Raw genomic sequence first — 23,520 nt, forward strand, 5'->3', positions numbered from 1 at the left:
CCAGCGGCCACGGCTCACGGGCCCAGCCGCTCCGCGGCACGTGGGATCTCCCCGGACCGGGGCACGAACCCGTGTCCCCTGCATCGGCAGGCGGACTCCCAACCACTGCGCCACCTGGGAAGCCCCAGGATAAACATTCTTTAAGGAGTAAACATGAAAGCTGCTTTTTGAGGAAACTGGCACTAAAGATTTGATGAATACACTATTTAAGCAAATGCCCGGTTGATCAGGGTATGACGCAGTCAAATTTGCATCCAAATCCAAGTGAAGCCAACAAATGAAGAAAATCTTATTGATTCTAAGAAAAAAGGGAAACATTTTTGGTTCAAAGGGGCTCAAATACATTTAGCATATACAAGCTTAAATACCATCGATCAAAATTGTAGAACAATGTAACTCATTCATAAAGATAAATTCTTATTTATAAATGCTCTGTGAATCTGACAAACTCGGAAAATTAGAGATTACTGCTACCATTATTTTTATTATTTTCTACCACACTTTGCAATCAACTTTTCTGCAAGATTAAAGGACAAAAATTTGGTAGTACTTGACCAGGCCAGGATTCAAAATAATGGTAACATATTATCAACAACAGAGCACACACTTGGCTGTGTTGGCTCAGACAGCAACATTACTGAATCACACTGACTTTATCATTCTAGAATAGTTATCTTCCCCTAACCTTGCTCAAATCAGGAAAATGTTATATCATTACACTACATTCTCAAGATAGTTTCACCAAGAATATATATCTCTATGAATGTGTTCATGTTCACAGAAGTGTCAGGATCCCAGTGTCTAATATATCCTTTTATGAATTTCAAGATACAATTTAATTCAGATAACCTTCAAATTTACATAAATCCTTTGACACACTAATAAATATGTGGAATGGTTACCCTGATGACATCAACATTAGCAAAATCTTATTTCCCCCCAGCCCTAGCCTTTTCAGAAATCAAACATATGTAGCAAGAGAATTTTCATGTTTTAAACATTAAGACTTTCATGGAATTAAAATTACAATGAACCACATATATGGAAGAAAGTCATCTCAGCGGATCTAATAACTAATTTATAGGAATTCAGCGCCAGCCTGGGCAGCAGTATATTAAAAGCTATTGCCAATCACACACTTGCTATCATGCACTGAATAACAAGATATAATCTTTGAATTATATACGTACAAGATTTTTAATGACTAATCAAGTTATGTGGCCCAGCCAACAAATATTACATGTTCACAATAAACATTCTGCCTTTATTAGCCTCTAATTAAATCAAGAGTGATCCATTGGCTCAGTTGTGTTTGTCAGCTCAGCATCTTGACTATCCATCTCTTCAGGTTCCTCCACGGAACTTCCCTTTTGTGCTTTTGACCTTGTAGCAAATGATGCTCCCAGTGCCTCTGCCACACACCCATCAGTTGTTTCCGTGTTCAAATTTTCAGTGCCACCAGTTAGAGAAAAAGATTCAGGTAAGCCAGTCTGAAGACTCTCAGATTTTACAGAAGAACTCACAGCTTCGACTTTCCTTTGAGGAAGATCAGACGGTGACTGCTCTGTACTCTGATCCCGCAAGTGCTTGTCCATCGATGCCTGAATAGAAGAAACCATTTCCTGCAATTTTTTTCGCTGGGCCTCAACCATATCAGGATCAAGCTGCCTGCTGTCTCTCATTGTAACTACTCCAGGAGCTATTCGAATAAGCTCACTGTTACTAGGAGCAGCTGTGAATACAGAAGGCTCTGTTTTAATGGAACTACTAAAGTGTGTCCCTGTGGTCTGCTTCCTTACAACTGGAGTTTCCCTAGCTCTTGGCTCAAGGTGTGGGGTACTGGATGCAGTTCCTAGAGAATGCCCTTTTCCCTGAAAGGCAGTTACATTATGAAGCTGCTCGGATTTCTTTTTCACTACTCCACCACTACCTAGTTTTAATAAGCCATGTGAGGGACTTGACTCCCTACTTCGTGTCGTAGCCTCTGCTCGAACCTGACTTACAGCCTCTTTGACTAAATCTTCAACATCAGGACCAATGGGGAAATGTCCTGCAGCATCCACACACAACTCCAGCCTATCTTCAGAAGCATTATAGACAAAGGTTTTGCCAGGCAGATGTGGAAAAGTGCAATGCTTGCCATCAGCCATACCTGAAGAGAGGAAGAAGAATTTAACATATTAAAATCTTACTTGAAAGGTGTAGTAAAGACAATTATAATGGAAATAGTAAATTTCCAATAATAATTTACAGGTAACAGTTTTCAAAACAAACTTAATTAGCAAACAATTTATTACACTTATTAATAGAATTTAATGCTATTACAAAAAAAGAAATACCACCATAAACCTTAATGTAGTTTCCCAGGGGATTTGAAATATATATATCATTAACCTATCACAAGGTTAGGAAAATTAGGCTTGAAACAAATAGCTTGCATAAGAAAAACACTAGCAATTGTGTTAGTAAAGCATTTGCTTATAGTAAAGCAATAAGAAAATATACTTTCATTTAGTAAAATTCAAATTATAAACTTTAAAAATACCTATAAGGGCAAAGTGTGGTGTACATATGTTGCGCAGTGTGTTGAATTAAAAGTGATTCTATTAAATTACAGAATACCAGAATAAAAGTTTTCTCTGTGCGTATATATGTATTTTTCACAAATATAAGAAGTATGAACTTTCAAAATAAGATACTCCATATTTAAGTAATAGGTGTGGAGGCACATGTAGGAAAGCTAGGATTAAGGAAGGCACTGTGACTTCAGTATAACTGGAAGAACTGACATTTGGTTACAATAGATTAACAACATCGTATTCAATTCAATTCCTTTGAAATAGTTGTACTTCATGTTACAACTCTTATTCCTCTCTGGCAGATCAGAACCACCGAAACAAGAGTGAGTTATGGATGCTCTTCAAATGGCCCAGTGCGATATACTTCCTCACGGTCAATGCAGCAGTAGAGGGTAAGAACTTGAAAGCAGGCTTCCCTTTATTTTCTAGCTGAAGAGTTTGGTCTCACTACATGGTATTTCAACTTTTTATACTTTTTCCAGCCTGGGCATAAAAAAATTTCATGTGTGTTTTAAGCTATCCAATATCTTTACATTTTAAGTATAGACTCCAAATATGCAAAAATAAGGGGTTTTCAACTTTTATGAAACCACAGATTTTCTATGTTTATTTTTTTTATTTTGTTTTATTTTTTTAGAAGCTGACTTCTTCCTCTGCTCAATTCTTTTTTTTTTTTTTTTTAGATTTTCTATGTTTAAAAAAAAATGAACGGGCTTCCCTGGTGGCGCAGTGGTTGAGAGTCCGCCTGCCAATGCAGGGGACGCGGGTTCGTGCCCCGGTCTGGGAAGATCCCACATGCTGTGGAGCGGCTGGGCCCGTGAGCCATGGCCGCTGAGCCTGCGCGTCCGGAGCCTGTGCTCCGCAGCGGGAGAGGCCACAGCAGTGAGAGGCCCGCGTACCGCAAAAAAAAAAAAAAAAAGGAACTTTTAATAATATATGGGTATGTTTATGGCAAAATATAAAGGCAAAAGCAAACTAGTTTAAAATGAATGAGACTGTTAGTAAGTACTATAGAAATTCAGAGAGGGGAAGGATGAGTGAACTTTGGAATGCTTTGTGGGCACTTAGGTAGTCTCTCTCCAGTTTTGCAGGTTATTAAGAATAGTCCCTTCCTCTCTGAAAAAAGCTACAGAGTGGTTCTAATGTATCTTACTGTGAATATTCCAAATAATCAGAGAAAAAAACAACTTCAAATGAACAAATACCATATAGTAAGTTCAAATAAACACTCATTTCAGTGATAAGTGAAAATCTAACGAGAATTTCCTCTTGGCACATTTTTGGCAGAAAGAACTGACAAAAATAGATGTACAAAAATTAAAATCAGAGATGTCTAAATAGTACCTTTCAGAGTACAACCCTTAAATCAGTTTACCTTCTACCAATCCCCTACCTCAGAGATCTGTAAACCATAGCTCAGGAAACAAAGGTAGCAAAAAAGAGAATTTTGAATGGTAAGGCCAGGGATGCCCCAAGGAAAAGCTTTTAAACAATCACTTCAATAGATAACAACTATTGAGCCTCACTATATGCCAGGAACTAAAGTAGACCCTGAAGATTCAAAAATAAAATGTAATTCTTAGGAGATGGAGATGAGTGTCAATAGACAATTATAATGCAATCAGGTAAGTATAACAATGAGTATAGTACTTATTTCACTAATTATTTGAGGATTATATGAGAACACATGCAAAGCACATACCACAGTGCCTAATATACATGATGCAGTCAATAGTTTTAATTTCTATATTAGATCACAAGGTTTTGTAATCGTTTCCAGGCTGCTACTGTGATGCTTTCCCTTGGTTTTCCCTGGAAAGAATCATGGTCCCACACGTTTATCACAGTATTATTTACAATGAAACACTGGAAACAATCTAAGCTTTCAACAAGAAGAGAAGGGTTAAGAAAATTACAGTCTATGTACCTGACAGAAGTAATATGCAGCTATTAATACTGATATAAATAAGTAACCTATGATGCCTCATTTATACAGTAAAATATGCATGATACAGGAAAATAGCAGGAAACAAATCTAAGTATTGTAATTACAATCATACCAAAAAATGCACGTATAAGACAAGTATTTAGCAATTATAGGTGATATTCCCCATTTCCATAGTTTCTAGACTTTTTACATTATTAAAAAACTTTAAAATATATGTTGAAAAATCAATACAAATACTGTGTTGTGATTAAACAATCATTTAGGTTTTATATAACTTATATAGTCCTTTGAATTTTAAGAATCAAGGTATATTAAAATTTCTATATCATATATCAACAATTCTATTGCACATATACACCAAAAGACATGTATAATAATATTTACAGCTACATTCTTTCTTACATCAAAAAACTGGAAACTACCTAAAGTGCATCAGAACAATGGATGAATTAATTTAAAAATACCTTTCCAAACATAAAGAATAGGAATATTAAAAGTCTATTTGTTATATTGGGCAATATGTCTGTTCAAATGCAGATATAACCATCTATCTGTTAGGGTGGATTTGAACAAAGTAAGAGAATTATGTTCTTTTCCAATTTTTGGAGGGTATGGGTGTATGTCTGGGGGTGTGGAGGGCTTGTTATGCTTTGATTCTTTGACCACGGGATGATGATAAGGATTTGCCACATGAATCTGTCCTAAAAATACAGGTAACATTTTACCACAAATATCAGACGAAATTACATTTTGAAAGGTAAAATGATTTTCTGATGGTGACCCATTTCAAATGGCTGTGTTATGGTCAAAAATTTTTTAAATAATTCTGCAAATAACAGCTGGGATTCTAATAATAATAATAATAACAAACATTAGCTAAGTATTTATTAGGTACCAGGCCCTTTGCTAACTGCTTTATGTGCACAATCTCATTTGATCCTAATAATAACGCTGAGATTATCATACCCACTTTACAAATAGAGAAACTGAGACTTAGAAGTCACACAGGGATAAGTAGTAGAACCAAAATTTAGTATCAGATGTTCCTACTCCAGAGCTCTAAACTCCCTCCTAGTAAGAATAAATACCACAGGTAACATTTAAAAAATATAACGGCTCTATTGACATATAATTCACACACAACCTACCCATTTTTAAGTGTACAGTTGAATGTTTTTTAGGATATTCAGAGTTGTGTAGCCATCACCACAATCACTTTTAGAACATTTTCCCAGAAAGAAACCCTGAACCCATCAGCAGTCACTCCCACTTCCTCCCCCACCCCATTCCCAGCCCCAGGCAAACACTGATATACTCTCTCTGTCTCTCTAGGTGTGCCTATTCTGTCATTTATATGACTTTTCATATAAGTAAAATAATACAATATATGGTCTTTTGTTTCTGGTTTGTTTCATGTAGCATAAGATTTTCAAGGTTCATCAATGTGGTCTGTATCAGTACTGCATTCCTTTCTATTGCCAAGTAATATTTCATTGTATGGATATATCACATCTTACTTATCCAGTGTCTAAGTTGATAGACATTTGCATTGTTTCCAGTTTTGACTACTATGAATAATGCTATTATGAACACCTGTGTACAAGTCTTTTGGTTTTTTTTTTTTTGCGGTACGCGGGCCTCTCACTGCTGTGGCCTCTCCCATTGCGGAGCACAGGCTCCGGACGCGCAGGCTCAGTGGCCATGGCTCACGGGCCCAGCCGCTCCGCGGCATGTGGGACCTTCCCGGACCGGGGCACGAACCCGCGTCCCCTGTATCGGCAGGCGGACTCTCAACCACTGCGCCACCTGGGAAGCCCATGTGTACAAGTTTTGTGTGGACATGTTTTCATTTCTCTCGGGTATACACCTAAGATTGAATTGCTGGGTTATATAGTAGCTCCATCTTAAATCTTCTGAGCAACTGCCAGACTTTTTTCCCAAGCGGCTGCACTATTTTACATTCCCACCAGGATTTCCTTGCCCACCATTCTTAGATCTGTCTTTTTGATTACAGCCTTGCTAGTGAGTGTGAAGTACTATCTCACTGTGGTTCTGATTTGCATTTCCCTATGGTTAATGATGTTGAGCATCAGTTCATGTGCTTAATGGCCATTTATATATTTTCTCTGGATCCTTTGCCCATTTTTAACTGGGTTGTTTGTCTTTTTACTGCTGAGTTCTTTATATTCTAGATGCAAATCTATTATTGGATATATAATATGCAAAATTTTCTCATTCCGCGAGTTGTTATTTCACTTTCTTGTTGGTGTCCTTGCAGCACAAAAATTTGTTTTTATTTAGCTACATTTCTGTTGCTTGTACTTTTGGTGTCATATCTAAGAAGATTTTGCCTAATGCAAAGTCAAGAAGTTTTATGCCTATGTATTCTTCTAAGAGCTTTCTAGTTTTAGCTCTCATACTCCAGTTTTTTTTATACATTTTGAGTTAATTTTGTATTTGGTGTGAGGGAGAGGTCAAACTTCATTCTTTTGCATGTGGATATCCAGTTGTCCCAGCCCTGTTCATTGATAAAACTATTCTTTCCCGCATTAAATTGTCTTAGCATCACAGCTAACATTTAAAAAATAATTTCAAACCAAAACCAAAAAACTATTTAGAAAATAATCAAGAGCGTCATCCCCACACCACCCACCACAACCCTCCCACACACAAAAACAACTGAGGGAAGTTATTTTCAGTCCTATGAAAGACAGTGCATACTTATCCCAATTACTGGGAGCCTTATCATCAATCATAATTAAATAATAACTTTTTAAAAACCACTAACTGGGGCTTCTCTGGTGGCACAGTGGTTGAGAATCCACCTGCCAATGAAGGGGACGCGGGTTCGAGCCCTGGTCCAGGAAGATCCCACATGCCGCGGAGCAACTAAGCCCGTGTGCCACAACTACTGAGCCTGCACCCTAGAGCCTGCGAGCCACAACTACTGAGCCCGCGTGCCGCAACTACTGAAGCCTGCGTGCCTAGAGCCCGTGCTCTGCAATGAGAAGCCACCGCAATGAGAAGCCTGCACACCGCGACGAAGAGTTGCCCCCGCTCGCTGCAACTAGAGAAAGCCCGCGCGCAGCAACAAAGACCCAACGCAGCCAAAAATTAATTAATTTATTAAAAAAAAAATTAACTGGTATTGATATATTTTGGAAGGTAGAATGAAGTGAAAGTTGGAAAGTTAAAAAGAAAGGGATGCAGGGCCTCCCTGGTGGCGCAGTGGTTGAGAGTCCGCCTGCCGATGCAGGGGATACGGGTTCGTGCCCCGGTCTGGGAGGATCCCATATGCCGCGGAGCGGCTGGGCCCGTGAGCCATGGCTGCTGAGCCTGCGCATCCGGAGCCTGTGCTCCGCAACGGGAGAGGCCACAACAGTGAGAGGCCCGCATACCACAAAAAAAAAAAAAAAAAAAAAAAAAAAAAAAAAAAAAAGAAAGGGATGCAAAAAAAGGAAGGGGGATGCTCAGGGAGAAATTTATAGCTTTAAATGCTTATATTGCAAAATAAAAATTTATAATCAATAATCTAAGCTTCTACTTAAAGAAACTAGGAAGTTCAAATTAAACCCAGAGGAAGCATAAGGAAGGAAAAAGTAAAGATAATAGCAGAAAACAAAGAAAATGAAATGAGGAAAACAATGGAGAAAACCTATAAAACCAAAGCTGTTTCTTTGAAAAGATCAATAAAACTGATAAAACATTAGCTGGACTAGTCAGCAAAACAAGAAATGCACAAATTGCCAATATCAGAAATGACAGAGCTATAGACCTTGAAGACATTAAAAGGACAGTAAGGGAGTATTATAAACAACTTTATGCCAATAAAATTGATAACTTAATGAAATGGACAGATTTCTTAAAAGGCAAAACTAACAAAGCTTATTCAAGAAGAAAGGAATAACCTTAAGAGCAGTCTATTAAAGAAATTAAATTCATAGTTAAAAACCATCCAATAAAGAAAACTCCAAGCACAGATGGCTTCACTGGTGAATTCTACCATTTAAGAAAGAAATAATATCAAAGCTCTTACAAAATCTACCAGAAAACAGAAAAGGAGTGAACACTTCCCAACTCAATTTTCTGAAGCCAACATTACCCTGATTAAACAGTCATTACAAGAAAAGTACATATCATTATGCCTCATGAATATGGTCACAAAAACATTCAACAAAATATTAGCAAAGGGGCTTCCCTGGTGGCACAGTGGTTAAGAATCTGCCTCTCAAGGCGGGGGACGTGGGTTTGATCCCTAGTCAGGGAACTAGATACCACATGCATGGCGCAACTAAGAGTTCACATGCCACAACTAAGGAGCCTGTGAGCCGCAACTAAGGAGCCCACCGGCCGCAACTACAGGAGCCGGCAAGCCACAACTAAGGGAGCCGGCAAGCCACAACTAAGGAGTCCGGGAGCCGCAACTAAGGAGCCCGCCTGTCGCAACTAAGACCTGGCACAGCCAAAAATAAATAAATAAACGAAAAAATTTTTTAATGGATTATAAAAAAATAAAGAATCCAGCATGTGACATTGGTTCAACAGTCAAAAATTGATCAATGAAGTTCACACTATCAACAAACTAAAAAGAAAGCCCTTATAAGATCATTTCAATAGATGCGGGAAAAGAGCACCTGATAATGTTCAACATCCATTCACAATACTATAAAACCATCAATAAACTAGGAATAGAAGGGAATGTCCTCAACCTGACAAAGGGCATTTCTGAAAAACCTACAGGTTTGAATGCTTTCCGCCTTAGACCAGGAACAAGGCAAGGATATCCACTCTCACCACTCTATTCAACACTGAATTTATAGCCAGTGCAAAAAAGCAAGAGAGGGCTTCCCTGGTGGCGCAGGGGTTGAGAGTCCGCCTGCCGATGCAGGGGAAACGGGTTCATGCCCCGGTCCGGGAAGATCCCACATGCCGCGGAGCGGCTGGGCCCGTGAGCCATGGCCGCTGAGCCTGCGCGTCTGGAGCCTGGGCTCCGCAACGGGAGAGGACACAACAGTGAGAGGCCCGCGTACCGCAAAAAACCCCAAAAAACCAAACTAATACTACCAAGTGCTGGAGGAATACAAAATGGTCCAGCCAATCTGAAAAATGGTCTGGAAGTTTCTTATAAAGATGAGCATATACTTACCACATTACTCAGCAATCCCACTCCTAGGTATTTACCAAAGAAAAGTGAAAACATACGTCCACACAAAGACGTGTACACAAATGTTTATAGTGGCTTTATTCATAGTAGCCAAAAACTAAAAACAAACTAAATGTCCTTCAATTGGTTATGGAATTTTTTAAATGTGATACATACATACAATGGAATAATACTCAGCAATAAAAAACAAATAAACTACACGCAACCAGACGGATGAATCTCAAAAGCACTAGGCTAAAAACTGAAATTGACAAAATTTTTCTGTGAAGGGGCAAGCTGGTAAATAGTTTAGGTTTTGCAGACCATATAGTCTCTGTCACAACTATTCAACTCTGCCATTGCACTGCGAAAGCAGCCACAGACAATATGTAAACATGAGTGTGGTTGTGTTCTGATAAAACTTTATATACAACAGGCAGTGGGCCTGGTATGGCTCACAGGTACGAGTTTGCCAACCCCTGTGCTCAATCAAAGAAGCCAGACACAAAAGGTTAAACTATATGGTCCCATTTATATGGTGATATGAAAAAGGAAAACATACAGAGATGGAAATCAAATCAGTGGTTGCCAGGGCCTAGGGGGAGAGGTAAGGGATTAATTAGAAAGGGGCACAAGGCGACTTTTTTGGAATGGTGGAAATATTCTATATCTTGATTGTGGTAATGGTTACATGACTGTATATATTTGTCAAAATTCACATGCCTGTATTCCTAAAAAGGGTGAATTTTACTGTATGCAAATTATGTTTCAATAATCCTATCTTAGGAAGGAAGGGAGGGAGGGAGGGAGGGAGAGAGGAAGGAAGGAAGGAAGCAAGGCAACTGGCCAGCTGGCTATTCCTTGGTCCCCAATTCAATAAATCAAAAGAAAACATTTTTTGAGACAATCAAAAAACAAGGAAATTTAAACACTGACTGGACAGTTGGTGATATCTTAAAAATTACTGTTCATATTTTTTAGGTGTGATAATGGTATTATGGTTCTTTTTTAAAAAGAAAAAAAAACTGCTTACTTTTAGAAATACATACAGAAGTTCTTACAGATGAAATTATGTCTGAGATTTATTTTAAAACAGTCCATTTGAGATGCGGTAGGTAGAAGTGTACTGATAATTATTGAACCTGGGTGGCAGGTAAATAGGGGTTCATTATGTTATTCTTGCTACTTTTATGTGTTTGAACATTTCTACAATAGCCAAGTTGGGTTTTGTTTTTTTAAGAAGGAAAAAGAAGTGCATGAGAAAGAAAACAAACAAACATAAAATAGAGATTATGTACTTAATATCTACAGAGGTCAGGTAGGTAAGAAAGTGAGATAAGCCAGAGTGATAAAGTCTGGGGCCAAAAGTACTCACATCAAATTTTTGATAAAACACATGGGGTCCAAACATACGTACTGGCAACCTCTCTCTTGAAACTGTGAAGATACAGTTATATGCTTGCACATATCTTTATAAACAATGTATACCCAATGTGAGAAGAGGATAAATGTAAAGTGAGCTGTTTCCTAGAATCCAGAACATACTGAGGTATATAGTAATCATAGTCAAAACACAACAACAAAAAAACACTGTATTATCTGGTTCTGGGACAGTCACTAGCATTATAAACAAATTGGCCTCTAATTTCACAATTTGTCTTTAGCTGTTAAGGATCATATACATAAGTTAAATGAGAAAACAGGAGAAAGAAAGTGATAGGAGATTTTTAGTAATATTATAGCAGAAAACGTAGCTGACCATATCAGGATAATAATCCATCTTAACTAGGCAGACTGATAAAGAAAAATATGTACCTAATATTAACACTGGAAATAGTTTCATAAGAATATTATCTGAACTTTCTTAATCTTAGAATAGCTTGAGTGGAGATATTATCTAAGAATAAAATCGGAAAGCAACTATACCCATGGTTTTCTTCATAATATTGTAGAATACGCCACCCTGCTGGAACATGTGAGGAAGCCCCTTTGCATAAGACCATACATCTTCTCCTGTAAAATAAAGATACAGTATTAGCAACTAACAAGAGAGTTCAACCCAGGCTTGCTTTAATACGGATTAGCCTTGAACAGAGATCGCAAGGCAGATCTCCTAAGTGAGTGATGCAGTCTGGTGTAATACAACATACAGGAAGCGATATGGAATGAGGGAACATGACTAGAAAATGCATGGTCCATCTAAAGATGGCAGCCATTGCCAAGTGCTGTCATGGAAAAGTAGAGGCCCAATGTTTCAATATCAAATGGCATTTCAAGAGAAGCCAGAAATCCAGGTTTTTAATGTTTAATTCTCCCCCCTCTTTTTAATGTCTTCTATCTATCTATCTATCTATTTATTTATGGCTGTGCTGGGTCTTCATTGCTGCGCGCAGGCTTTCTCTAGTTGCGGCGAGCAGGGGCTACTCTTCATTGCAGTGCATGGGCTTCTCATCACAGTGGCTTCTCTTGTTGCGGAACACAGGCTCTAGGCGCACGGGCTTCAGTAGTTGTGGCACGTGGGCTCAGTAGTTGTGGCTCACGGACTATAGAGCTCAGGCTCAGTAGCTGTGGTGCACGGGCTTAGTTGCTCCGCGGCATGTGGGATCTAACCCGTGTCCCCTGCATTGGCAGGAAGATTCTTAACCACTGCGCCACCAGGTAAGTCCCCCCATTTTTAAATGTAGGAACTAATTCAAAAATGTCTTTAGGGGCTTCCATGGTGGCGCAGTGGTTGAGAATCTGCCTGCTAATGCAGGGGACACGGGTTCGAGCCCTGGTCTGGGAGGATCCCACATGCCGCGGAGCAACTGGGCCCGTGAGCCACAACTACTGAGCCTGCGCGTCTGGAGCCTGTGCTCCATAAAAAGAGAGGCTGCGATAGTGAGAGGCCTGCGCGCTGCAATGAAGAATGGTCCCCGCTTGCCACAACTAGAGAAAGCCCTCGCACAGAAACGGAGACCCAACACAGCAAAAATAAATAAATTAATAAACTCCTACCCCCAACATCTTTAAAAAAAAAAATGTCTTTAAAGCTGCATGAGTCAATACTGGACATATTAAACAAAATACATATGAAGACTCAATCCAGTTCAAAGTAAACTAGTATGCAACTGTGGACTAGAACAACAGAAAAGGTTATAGAAAGATACTATGTTTTTAAAGTAGAATATAAAAAATGTATTCTATATTTAGGTTAAAACTAATAAAAACAGATGGAAAGGGCTAGGAGAAAAGTGAATAGGTAGACTGAAGATAAGTAATTAATGTATTTTGTTGTTGCTAAGTTGACTTTTTGTTTTTTTTTTTTTGTTTTTTTTTTGCGGTACGCGGGCCTCTCACTGCCGTGGCCTCTCCCGCTGCGGAGCACAGGCTCCAGACGCTCAGCGGCCATGGCTCACAGGCCCAGCCGCTCCGCGGCACGCGGGATCCTCCCAGACTGGGGCACGAACCCGTGTCCCCCGCATCGGCAGGCAGACTCCCAAGCACTGCGCCACCAGGGAAGCCTAAGTTGACTTTTTAAAACAGAAATTTAGGGGGGAAATGACCTATTGATGAGATTTAGAATAAACATTAGAAGCCCACAAAATAGCTATAAGCAACCCACTATTTCACAAAAATGTATTTTTCAAGAACATCCTTTGACAGTGCCTATTATCAATAAGAAGTTTCAAATAAAAAGTTAAGAATGATAACCACTGTTCAAGAATTTAATAAAGAATGGAAGGAACATAAGAGTTACTTTTGGTTTGTGAAATATGGTTATTTTTGTTTCCTTATACTTTCATTATTTTCTAATCTGATAATGTGTATGTACTGCTTTTACAGTCAGGACTTTTTAAAGTTCATTTTAACAAAGAAAGGTTAACTTTTATCTTTCCTACTAGAGGACTACACTACAACAAATTAGGCAGAACTATCCATACTCTCTTCTTATAGAAATCCATGGCATCAACAACTGGTTGAAAGAAAAACTAGGCAAATTATTTCCTTTGGTATATACACACTTCCACTGAAGTCATGTTTGTTGCAAACAGAACCAAGAAAAGGGATCAGAGATCAGGAAGCAAGGATTGTGACACTGCACAAGTCCCCCATCAGTCACAGATGGCTCTCTGCTACATTTCTCTCCATTCCTTCTACAACTGACCTGGTTCAGGCCCATCTCCTGCCTGAAGCACTGCCACCGCCTCAAAATTGGTTTTCCCTCTAATCTTACTCTCCTCAAATCTCTCCTCCGTACAGCCTTCAGAGTTAAACCTTTAATGGTTCCACCTAACCATATGGTAAGTCCAAGCTCCTTTCTCACGGCATAAAAGGCAGCCGAAGATTCCTTACCCTTGCTCCTATCTCACAGCTCTCTCATCATATCCTAACTTGATTTCTACAAAGCAACACCACCAAATTGCTCCGGTTCCCCAAAGACCAGTAATAGCTATGTATTCTTTAAAACTCAGTTTAGGTGTCACTTCCTCTAGGATTCTTCTTCAGTGGTGGTTAGGTAGGTACCCTCCTTAATGCTCCCATGCATATGAACACCACAGCCCTGATCACACTGCAGGTTCACTCAGTTTACTTTTCTGTTTCCCCTTCTAGTCCAGAAGCTTTTCAGAGACAGGAAAAGGTCAGTGGCCTATTTCACTTTCTATTCCCGGGCCTGGCACAATGCTGGAGAGATAGTAGCACTCAGAATTCGTGAAATGAATACTAGCATAAATGAGGTTTTTTCTTTTAATAATGCCTGAGAGATGTCCATGAAAAACTTAATTGAAGCAGCACAACGACAATTGCTCTTTAATGTTATATGGATAAAATGTTAGCTAATGGTACCATCTGTACCTCTTCATGAATCTAATAAAACAAAATCATAGCAAAAACAAAGGTAAAGGCTTTTAGGTACAAACTTGCAGTTACAAAATAAATAAGTGACAGGGATGTAACATACAACATGGTGACCATACTTAATAATACCATATTTGAAAACTGCTTAAAAAAGGGGGAGGGGGAATTACTCTTCTACCATTTCATTGGAAAGCAAATTCTTAGAGAACAGGACTAGTTTGGTAAAGCATCTAACAAATACTATACTAATTCATATTTTTCTGTTAGTCTCCAATTAATTTTGCTTTATAATTCAACTGTTTCTTCATAGTACAACAGCAAAATACTTATATTGAACATACTGCATATATGTATAAATGTAGAAAAAAGTCTACACCACCACCATAGGTAACCTCTGTTCATACCTCGTCTTCCTTGAATCCTTCCTAATAGTCTTCAGTTCCCTCACCTGAACAGTAGTTACTATATATGGCAGTGATATTATGGATGTTTTTTTCTTTTGGTTATCTAATTTTTTTTCCTCTTTAATAAGAGGTAATTTTTTTTAAAGTATGTTAAAATTAAACATTTAAAAAATATCATTGTTTTTCTAATTTTTACTACTAATAACAAAATCATGGGTTAAAAGTGAGTTTAAAAGATCGTTCCGGGCTTCCCTGGTGGCGCAGTGGTTGAGAGTCCGCCTGCCGATGCAGGGGACACGGGTTCGTGCCCCGGTCTGGGAAGATCCCACATGCCGCGGAGCGGCTGGGCCCGTGAGCCATGGCCGTTGAGCCTGCGCGTCCGGAGCCTGTACTCCGCAACGGGAGAGGCCACAACAGTGAGAAGCCCACATACGAAAAAAAAAAAAAAAAAAAAAAGATCGTTCCAATTTTCTAACTTTAGATATTTAAAAAAGCAATTTGAAGTTTCAACGAGTAAATTTTAAAATCTAACATCTATATGAAATATATTATTAAAAAAACAAAACAAATAAAAAATATATGAAGTATATTATTAAGTTCCCCCCCAAAATACCTAAGTTAATTCTGAACTCAAGTTCCTATTACCATAAAATAAACTGACCAAAATGTAAATTTAAAGTAGGAACATGGGGCTGTTTCTACTAGAAGAATCCTAAAGGTATTCATTAGCTGAGAAAAATTGTTGCCATCTCTCCACCCTTCCTGCAGATCCTCCCATCTAAAAATGTATCTACCTTATCAATAGTCAAAACCATTTCTAAGATAGGCATGCTTGTTTCTCTCCTTATACTCAGTCCCTTAAGTGTCTTTTAGTGTCATCATCAGCCATTAAAAGATATATTTATCTCACACACACACACACACACACACACAGAGTCTGATTCTCTCTGGGGAGTGCAAATGTTAAAGAGAACTACTATATTCTACTTTATACATACTTGAGTTCTTTGAATTTTTAAAAATAATATTATAATTGAAAAAATGTGAAGTAAAAAAGAAATAGAATCGATGTTTAACTTAATCTTCAAAGTATGATATTATAAAATCACCATTTACGACATACATATTTACCTTAAGATACATCTATACGCATTCTTTTTTTTCAACTTTATGACAGCTCCCCCATTAGAAATATGCTGTCTACAAATCAACTGGAAGGGTTACCAGAGAGTATGTTAAGAATAACAGATGCATTACGTCCTATCTAGATTTGAAACTGTCCTTCACCCAATATTTGAAGAAAAAATTCAAGATGCAATGATATTCAGACCCCAAGTCATCTTAAAAATAAGTGTTTGAATATCACGTGTGATTTTGGAAAAGCCCAAGGCAGTTACAACATCAAGAAGTACTATGAAATTATAAAATATTGTGTAATTTAAAAATGTATACTAAAAACTCATACAGTTCTTTGAGAAAGACAGAAGTTATATAAAAATCACACAAGTTTCTCAACCCCTGAAAGGATGCTAACCTTTGTAAGTGGGGTAAATATCTCACAAATAGCCTAATTCCATTACAGCAACTCTGACAAAGTATGTATAAAACTGACAAACCGTTTTTCACAAATCTGTCTTTATCTCTTAAAAGAGAAAATTAACTAAAAAGTTAGTGGAATACAATATTAATAAAAAAGAAATTAGCCTAGTATTTATGGTGGATGATGTACTACTATCTGTCATATCTACCACAAAATAGAATCCACAAAAAACTGGTCTATAAGAAAATTTAATTACATATTTTGCAATGCTAGAGTTAGAGTCACTCACATACTGTACAAGTAATGAAGATAACAGTACATGCTTGTTGAATGAATGAATGCAGATTACATTATTTTTCAGACTGAAAAAACTGTTTAATAATGTCCAAGTGGTCTGGATAAAGCAGATTAAAATCTGTGAAATATTACAGGTAGAACACTGTTATTTCATTTTAAACTACCATTGTTAGATTCAAAGTGACTAGTTCCATGAACTGAGCAAAAGATTGATGTACTCAGTCTTGTTGGTACAAATAATAATAGATATAAATTCTATTTAATAAATATCCTACTTAAAAACAGAAAGGCAACACACACGTCCCTGCCTATCAAGAAGTCAGCCTATTTAATGAAGACACACAATCCTATATCTATATATCTATATATCTCCCCCATACTTTTATAGCTTTCATCAACAGATCTCCAGCTTCCTTTTCTCTATGTATAAAAATTATAAATGAAAACTATAAAAGTATGGGATGCCCTCAGTTGAGACCCTGCAGGTAAGTTTATGGAGGGCAAGGACCATGTCTCATTCATCTTTGTACCTACAGCACAGTCTCTAGCTCACAGCAGATGTTCATTTTGCTGACATAATCTGCATTCATTCATTCAACAAGCATGTACTTGGCACCTAATAAGTGCCAGGGCCTGTACTAGGTGATAAAGTATTCATCGGTGAATAAAACAGGCTACTGTCTCTGCCTCTGTGGAGTTTATAATGGGGGAGGCAAATGAGTAAGTAAACCAACAAACAAGATAATGAAAACTTATAACAGGTGCTAAGAGGGAATTGAACAGGGAGCAGTAATAGAGTGGTTTAGCAAAGGTCTCTCAAACCCTTAGATAAGGTGGTCAGGAGACAACCTCTTTAAGAAAGTGGTAAAGCCCTAACCTAAGTGAGAAGGAGGCAGCTATCTGAACAGAAGAAAGCTTGATGAGGTATTTTCTAAACCAACATACCAGCAGCTTAGCTCACATTTGGTAATTCACAAAGTTATTTCTGCACTTTGAAATTTGCAATTTTCTAAATAAACCACCGTTTTCCATTTTCCAGCCCTCTCCAATCTAAACATCAAGAGTTCCTCAGCACTCTTTACATAGGGTTGTGTGTACTTACTTAGCTAACCCCAAATTGACATTTTTACAAACCATCACTTTTAATTAAGAACATCTTCCAGGGAATTCCCTGTCAGTCCAGTGGTTAGGACTCTGCACTTCCCCTGCAGGGGGCATGGGTTCAATCTCTGGTTGGGAACTAGGATCCCACAAACCAGGGGGCCAAAAAAAAACCAAACAAATCTTCTATGTAATTCAAATACAGTTATGAGAGAATTAGAGGTAGAAAACTAATGTTTATCGGGGAACTAATACAGGGCAGGCACTGTCTTAGTACTTTAAAGCAGAAAGTCTCTCAAGAACCACCACCATAAAATTAGCAAAACACTCTTTTTATGCTTAAATTTTGTGTCAGGAGTAGAAGGGGGAGGCTTAAAGAAATGTGTGGGTTTGTAGGGGCAGCAACATAAATGCTGGAGGTGAAGAGGGAAGAGATCGTAACAGGAAGACGTTATCTTGGTCAACTCATTGCAGTCCACAGTCCAGTACTCAGATGTTCAGGTTCAGAAACCTCAATCCAACCTCAAAAAGTGACTAACTGTAAACGAGAATTATATTTCACTAATTTTCATTATGCAACATATTATGCTGGCCAGACTTTTAGACTACTGATCATAATCTCACCCGTGCCAATTTATTAATCTACATGGAGAACACAGCCTTCCAAGTGAATATAATCCTCACCTGCACTCTCACCTGTATTATCAATACTTACGTCAGGAAGCTAAATGAGTGATCAGACTAGATGCTTGGTGACTGTGCAATCAGTAACGGGATTCAGATCTTTGAGCCAGGCCACGGTGAGGACTGATCAAATATTCCTGCCCCTCAACTGAGACTACCTTTCTAGTTACCAGAATTTTCACGAACCCCAGTTGAAGTATCTTTTCCCCTTGTATAGCAGTGTATAAACATTGCCAAACTCTGCTTTTCAACTCTTTTTCAGTGTTCAGTGCTGACCATCCATTCCATTTCTGCTGACACAGCCTTTCTTTGGATATGTTAATGTCATCTATTTAATTCAATCAAAAAAAAAACATTTCAAAGTGCCCACTCCCTGTTGGGCACCATACCAGGTGCTGAACATCCAAGGTTATATATGAGCCACATGCTCTAGAGTTCCTCTTCTATGGAGAAAGACCTCTTTTCCTGTTTTGACCTGGGAGATTGTTGGATTTCTTAGGAGTGCCTTCAACACATATCTAAGTTTATCCATTCTGTTGTGAATGATGTTATTAAATTTTCAGAGTTCTGGGAGTACTTTGCTGTTGCCCTATGTACCAACTACAAGGGGTATCTTGTGTATAGGAGGCAACTGAAGTACTACTGGGGAGTTAAGCAGCTCGCCTGAAATCACTAAATTAACAAGTAGTGGAGCTGGAATTCAAATTCTAGGTCTTTCTCACTCCAAAATTCACAATCTTTTCCTTTATTCCACACAGTCTCTAAGAAACTAAAAACTCTTAAGAGACAGAAAAAATGCAAAGTGCCTAGCTAGTACATTTCTTGACATAGCCCCCAATTCAATGACTATGTCTGCCAAAATAAAGTCAGCAATATTAAGTTATAAATTTGTATAGGGCTTTTAGATTCCCTATTAACTACTAGGCCCCCAAACTTAACAAGCCAGAAATAAATAATCTTCTTTTTGGAAGGTCAAGGACCAATTCACTGATATTTAGTACCCTTAGAAAACACAATCAAAACCCAGATCACTTTTCCAGTTGAAAGCTCTCATCTCAGCAAAAATAAGGCCCCTCTAATATGTAATATATTTCAATTTTACTTCTATTTCAAGCCTTAATAAAGCATATTAACAGTAATTTAAAAACAAAGATTAATCAATAAAAAATAACGTAAAAAGTACACCATTGGATTATTTCCCAAATTATCTAAAGCTTTAAATCATATATTTGATTGATAATATATTTTCCTTTAATTTGTGTTGAATTATTAAAAAGAAATGCTTCTTAAGCAACCCCATTAATATCTACCTCGGTTCCTTATGTTCTCATCAGTTATAATAGTTCATTACAATTCATGGCAAAGAGTCACCGAGCAAGGAAATGACTTAAACACAAATCCTAATGTACAAATAAGAAAAATGTGATGAACTGGGAAAGGGAGAACAGGAAATGGATGAGAGAGACCATTAGGTGGGAGTACAGTGAGCATATAAACCCAGAAACTGCAATTCATCAAACAGGAAGTCCTGAAATCACATGACACGCAGGAAAATGAAATTTAAAAATAAATGAAAAGGGACAAGGTGGGCAGGCTCAATAGAGCCAAGGGGGAAAAAATGAAAAAGCCTTTAAGTGGATCCATTACAAGCCTATTTTTAAAAAAACAATTACAAGCATACGTTATATTTAAATAATCTGGTGACAATTAAGGGACTACTTTCACTTTCTTAGTTACGTTTTCCTAATATTTACTCAACAGAAAATCACACTAACATCTATCCACTAACTGTCAAAAGACGAAAGAAAATAATTTTCTTCTAAAATATATAATCAGATAGTTTTTAGGATGACCATTTTTTTCCATGAAGACATCAGAAAAACTCAGCATATTACATTCACAATTAAGAAATACTGTCTGAGTTAAATTGATCTTACCCATTAACGTTGCTAAAAGACACAAGGAGTACATTTCTTTGTCAGCTTGCTCCTGAAGTTCCTTAGATGACAGTTTACCAGTGACAGCACTCTCTTCTTGTTTCACAGCGTGGGCCGAGTGTGCTGCCGCAGACTGACCCCCTTCGGCTTTACTTTTTAGAATCTCTATTGTAATTCTGTCACCATGTTGTAAAGGAACTGGCTCCTTTTCCATTCCTGCCTGGGGTGGCATTAACTCTTTAGGAGGAAAGCCATATCGAATACACTGTAAATATGGAGGAATGTTGAATTCTCTGGCTATGCTTTCCTGAAGTTCAAAAAACGTTGTTGAAGACTTAAGTGTAACCATGGACTGTCGTCCATCATTAGTTGTTATGCGGATCTTCTTCTCCTTCGAAGTGGTCGGTGAATAGGGAGCCTTGGTAGGGGTGGCAGGTGCAGAAGAAGGACCATCACGAACGGTACTGGGAGAAACAGTCCTGGGCTGCCCCTTTTGTTCTTGTTTTAACTTCTCTGTTTTCCGTTTCTGCATTACAGAAGCCTGTTCCGTAATATTCTGTTGAATAGTTCTTTCAGTCTTACTCATGTTTAACTCCTCCTTGTGCAAAGTTTTTGTTTTCTGTCCGGTAAGAATAATTTTAGTTGGGAGCTGGGACTCTGACTCTTGTCCTTGTACGTCTCCAACCCTTTGGGCATGAGCACCATCTATATTTACAGGAGTGTAATCATCAGGATTCTTTTTGGCAGTCTGATGCAATATAGTGTGGACAACTTTCTGAACTAGGATTTCACTCCCAAATTCACCTGGAAAGTGCTTGGTAACAAGTTTCATGGCAACATCGTAAACATTACTATTCAAAGACGCATCACTTTCATACTGGAACCAATATACTGTTTCTCTGACCACTCTTCCACCCCATTCCAAAGTAATAGGAAAAGCTTCTGGTAGATTGTCATACTCTTTACCATCCCAAAAATGTTTGAATCCACAACCACATTTGCCACCAGTGGACCTAGCATTAGTTCTGTCCCCATCCAAATACACAATAGACCCATCTCCTCTGACTCTTCGCACAGATGTGCCATGGCACCAATTACACGCTGTCAGGTTACTCAATCCGTAGTCTGGTACCAGAACATCTTTCACTGAATCATATGAGCAAACCAAATTGTTCAAGGGAAAGCTATAATTTTTGTCAGGCCTCAGCTGTCCATGAGTACTTTTCGCCAGGTTATACAGTTTCCCTCCCGGAGCCAACCACTCTGGAGGAACATGAAGTTCAGAAAGGGCACCACAGAGCAAACATTTGTGAAGGCGATTATCCATTACTGCTTTTTTAGCAGCTGCTGTGACTTCTTCAGGCTGAACTCCTATCACCCCTGTCCTCCTGTAGAAATACTGATGGACATCAGCCACCAGACTAGGATGGATACCGTGTATGTCCATAAAGACTTCTTCCATAGCAGCAACAAGCCTAAGTAAGTATTTATCCTGCAAACTTCTGTCTCCTCCAATAACACAACCACCGTCCTCCTCAAGTTTGATGTACTTCTTAATGAGGTCCTGAGGCACACCCCATGCTTTAGGAAGCAAATTCATAGGCAGTTTGGGCAAAGCAGCCCCTTTTATGCCTACCAAGGGGATATAATGGTTTCTACCAGAGCTACTCCAGGCAATACAGATGGGTTTGTTCAAATGACCATCTCTCCCAGTGCACTTCTCTGCAGGGATGAGCCCTGGCAGAAAGGTGGCTGAATAATCACCAGAGCTTCGCATGCCACTGAGTGAATCTAACAGAATAATAGGGCGATGCAGAACGTTGGCAAGGCCAAATATGTGGATGTTCCTCAGGCCCAAGGGGACACCCTCAGGTGGTACAAACAGAGGGTCACACTCATTGATAATGTCCTCCCACTCAGCAGCATCAATGAAGTCATGGAACAGGGCTTGATACCGGGCCAGGTGCTGCTGAAAGTGCTGTTTAAGATTCTCTCTCAAGGCATGCCAGAAGAGCTCCCGGCCTACTAGAGCCCGGGACACAGCATGCACCAGGCAGTGTCCATCCCCGTCCACATGCACTGGAATGAGGCATTCCTGACTTTTATTGGCCCGCTTGATGTCCTCAAGCGTGTCATGCAAATACAGGAGGCTTCCGGAGCGGTCCTTGCCATAGCCCACCGTGTTCACATGCTCTGGTTCGATGAGGAAGGCGCGGTCCCCCAGTAAAGCGCAATCGAACAGCTCGCCCTGGTTCATGTCCCGGAGAAGCTTAGCCCGGCCTGTCTGCTTGTCCATTCCGTAGCGAGCTAAGATGGGCGACAGCAACTTGCAGTGGTAGTTGGAAAGGCCCATCACCTTTACCAATTCCGTGTTCTTCTTGGGTGCCCCTGTCACCCCGAGCAGCGCGTTCCGCAGCAGGTTGTGCAGCACTACGTCCGGGTCGGTCACCTCCTCCACCCCCAGCAGCTGTTGCTGCTCGTGCCGCTGTCCGCACTCGGTACACTCGATGCTGACAGAACCGGAGGCCGGGAAGAACAGACGCGCCTGGCACTTCGGATCCGGGCAGCTCCCGGAGAGGATTCTCCGGTCTCTCCGCTTCGAGAGCACTCCCGGAGCAGCCGCCGCCGTCGCCGCCAGGGACGGCGGAGTGTGCGGAGCCTCTGGGGGAGGAGGCGGCGGCGGCAGCGGAGGCGGCGGCGGCGGCTGAGACATAGCTCTCGGCTCCCGAGTCTCGCTCCGAGTCCCAAGCGACCCTCAAAGGCTCATAGCCAGACCCCCGCCGGTCCGACTCGGTCTAGTCCAGGCCCAGGGCGAATCACTTTCCTTTCCCTACCAGCTCCTCCTCCTCCTAAGCGAAGGCGGAAGCGCCGGACGTTGTTTCTCTTCTTACTTCTCCACTGCCGAAGCCGTTGCCCCGAACGTAACGGCCGCCACCCTAGCCCGCACTCACACTCACTCGCTCTCGCTCTCTCTCCCTCAGACACACATACACGCCCTCACTGAGACTGCGCAGGCGCACCTTTCGCTCTGCCCTCTGGGAATTAGAG

General features: G+C 39.6%; 1 protein-coding gene across 1 annotated transcript; it reads right to left on the bottom strand.

Annotated features, from left to right (window-relative positions):
• Window positions 1-1,283: 1,283 nt before the first annotated feature.
• On the bottom strand, window positions 1,284-23,185 carry VCPIP1 (valosin containing protein interacting protein 1; the record flags this gene model as incomplete). The annotated part of the gene is made up of 3 exons (XM_079722811.1): window positions 1,284-2,152; window positions 11,597-11,683; window positions 20,473-23,185. 3 exons carry the CDS (start codon window positions 23,183-23,185, stop codon window positions 1,284-1,286), a joined length of 3,669 nt encoding a protein of 1,222 aa, XP_079578937.1.
• Window positions 23,186-23,520: the final 335 nt, after the last annotated feature.

Source organism: Hyperoodon ampullatus, assembly GCF_949752795.1.
Source record: "Hyperoodon ampullatus genome assembly, chromosome: 17".
In the NCBI taxonomy this organism is placed as follows: Eukaryota; Metazoa; Chordata; class Mammalia; order Artiodactyla; family Ziphiidae; genus Hyperoodon; species Hyperoodon ampullatus.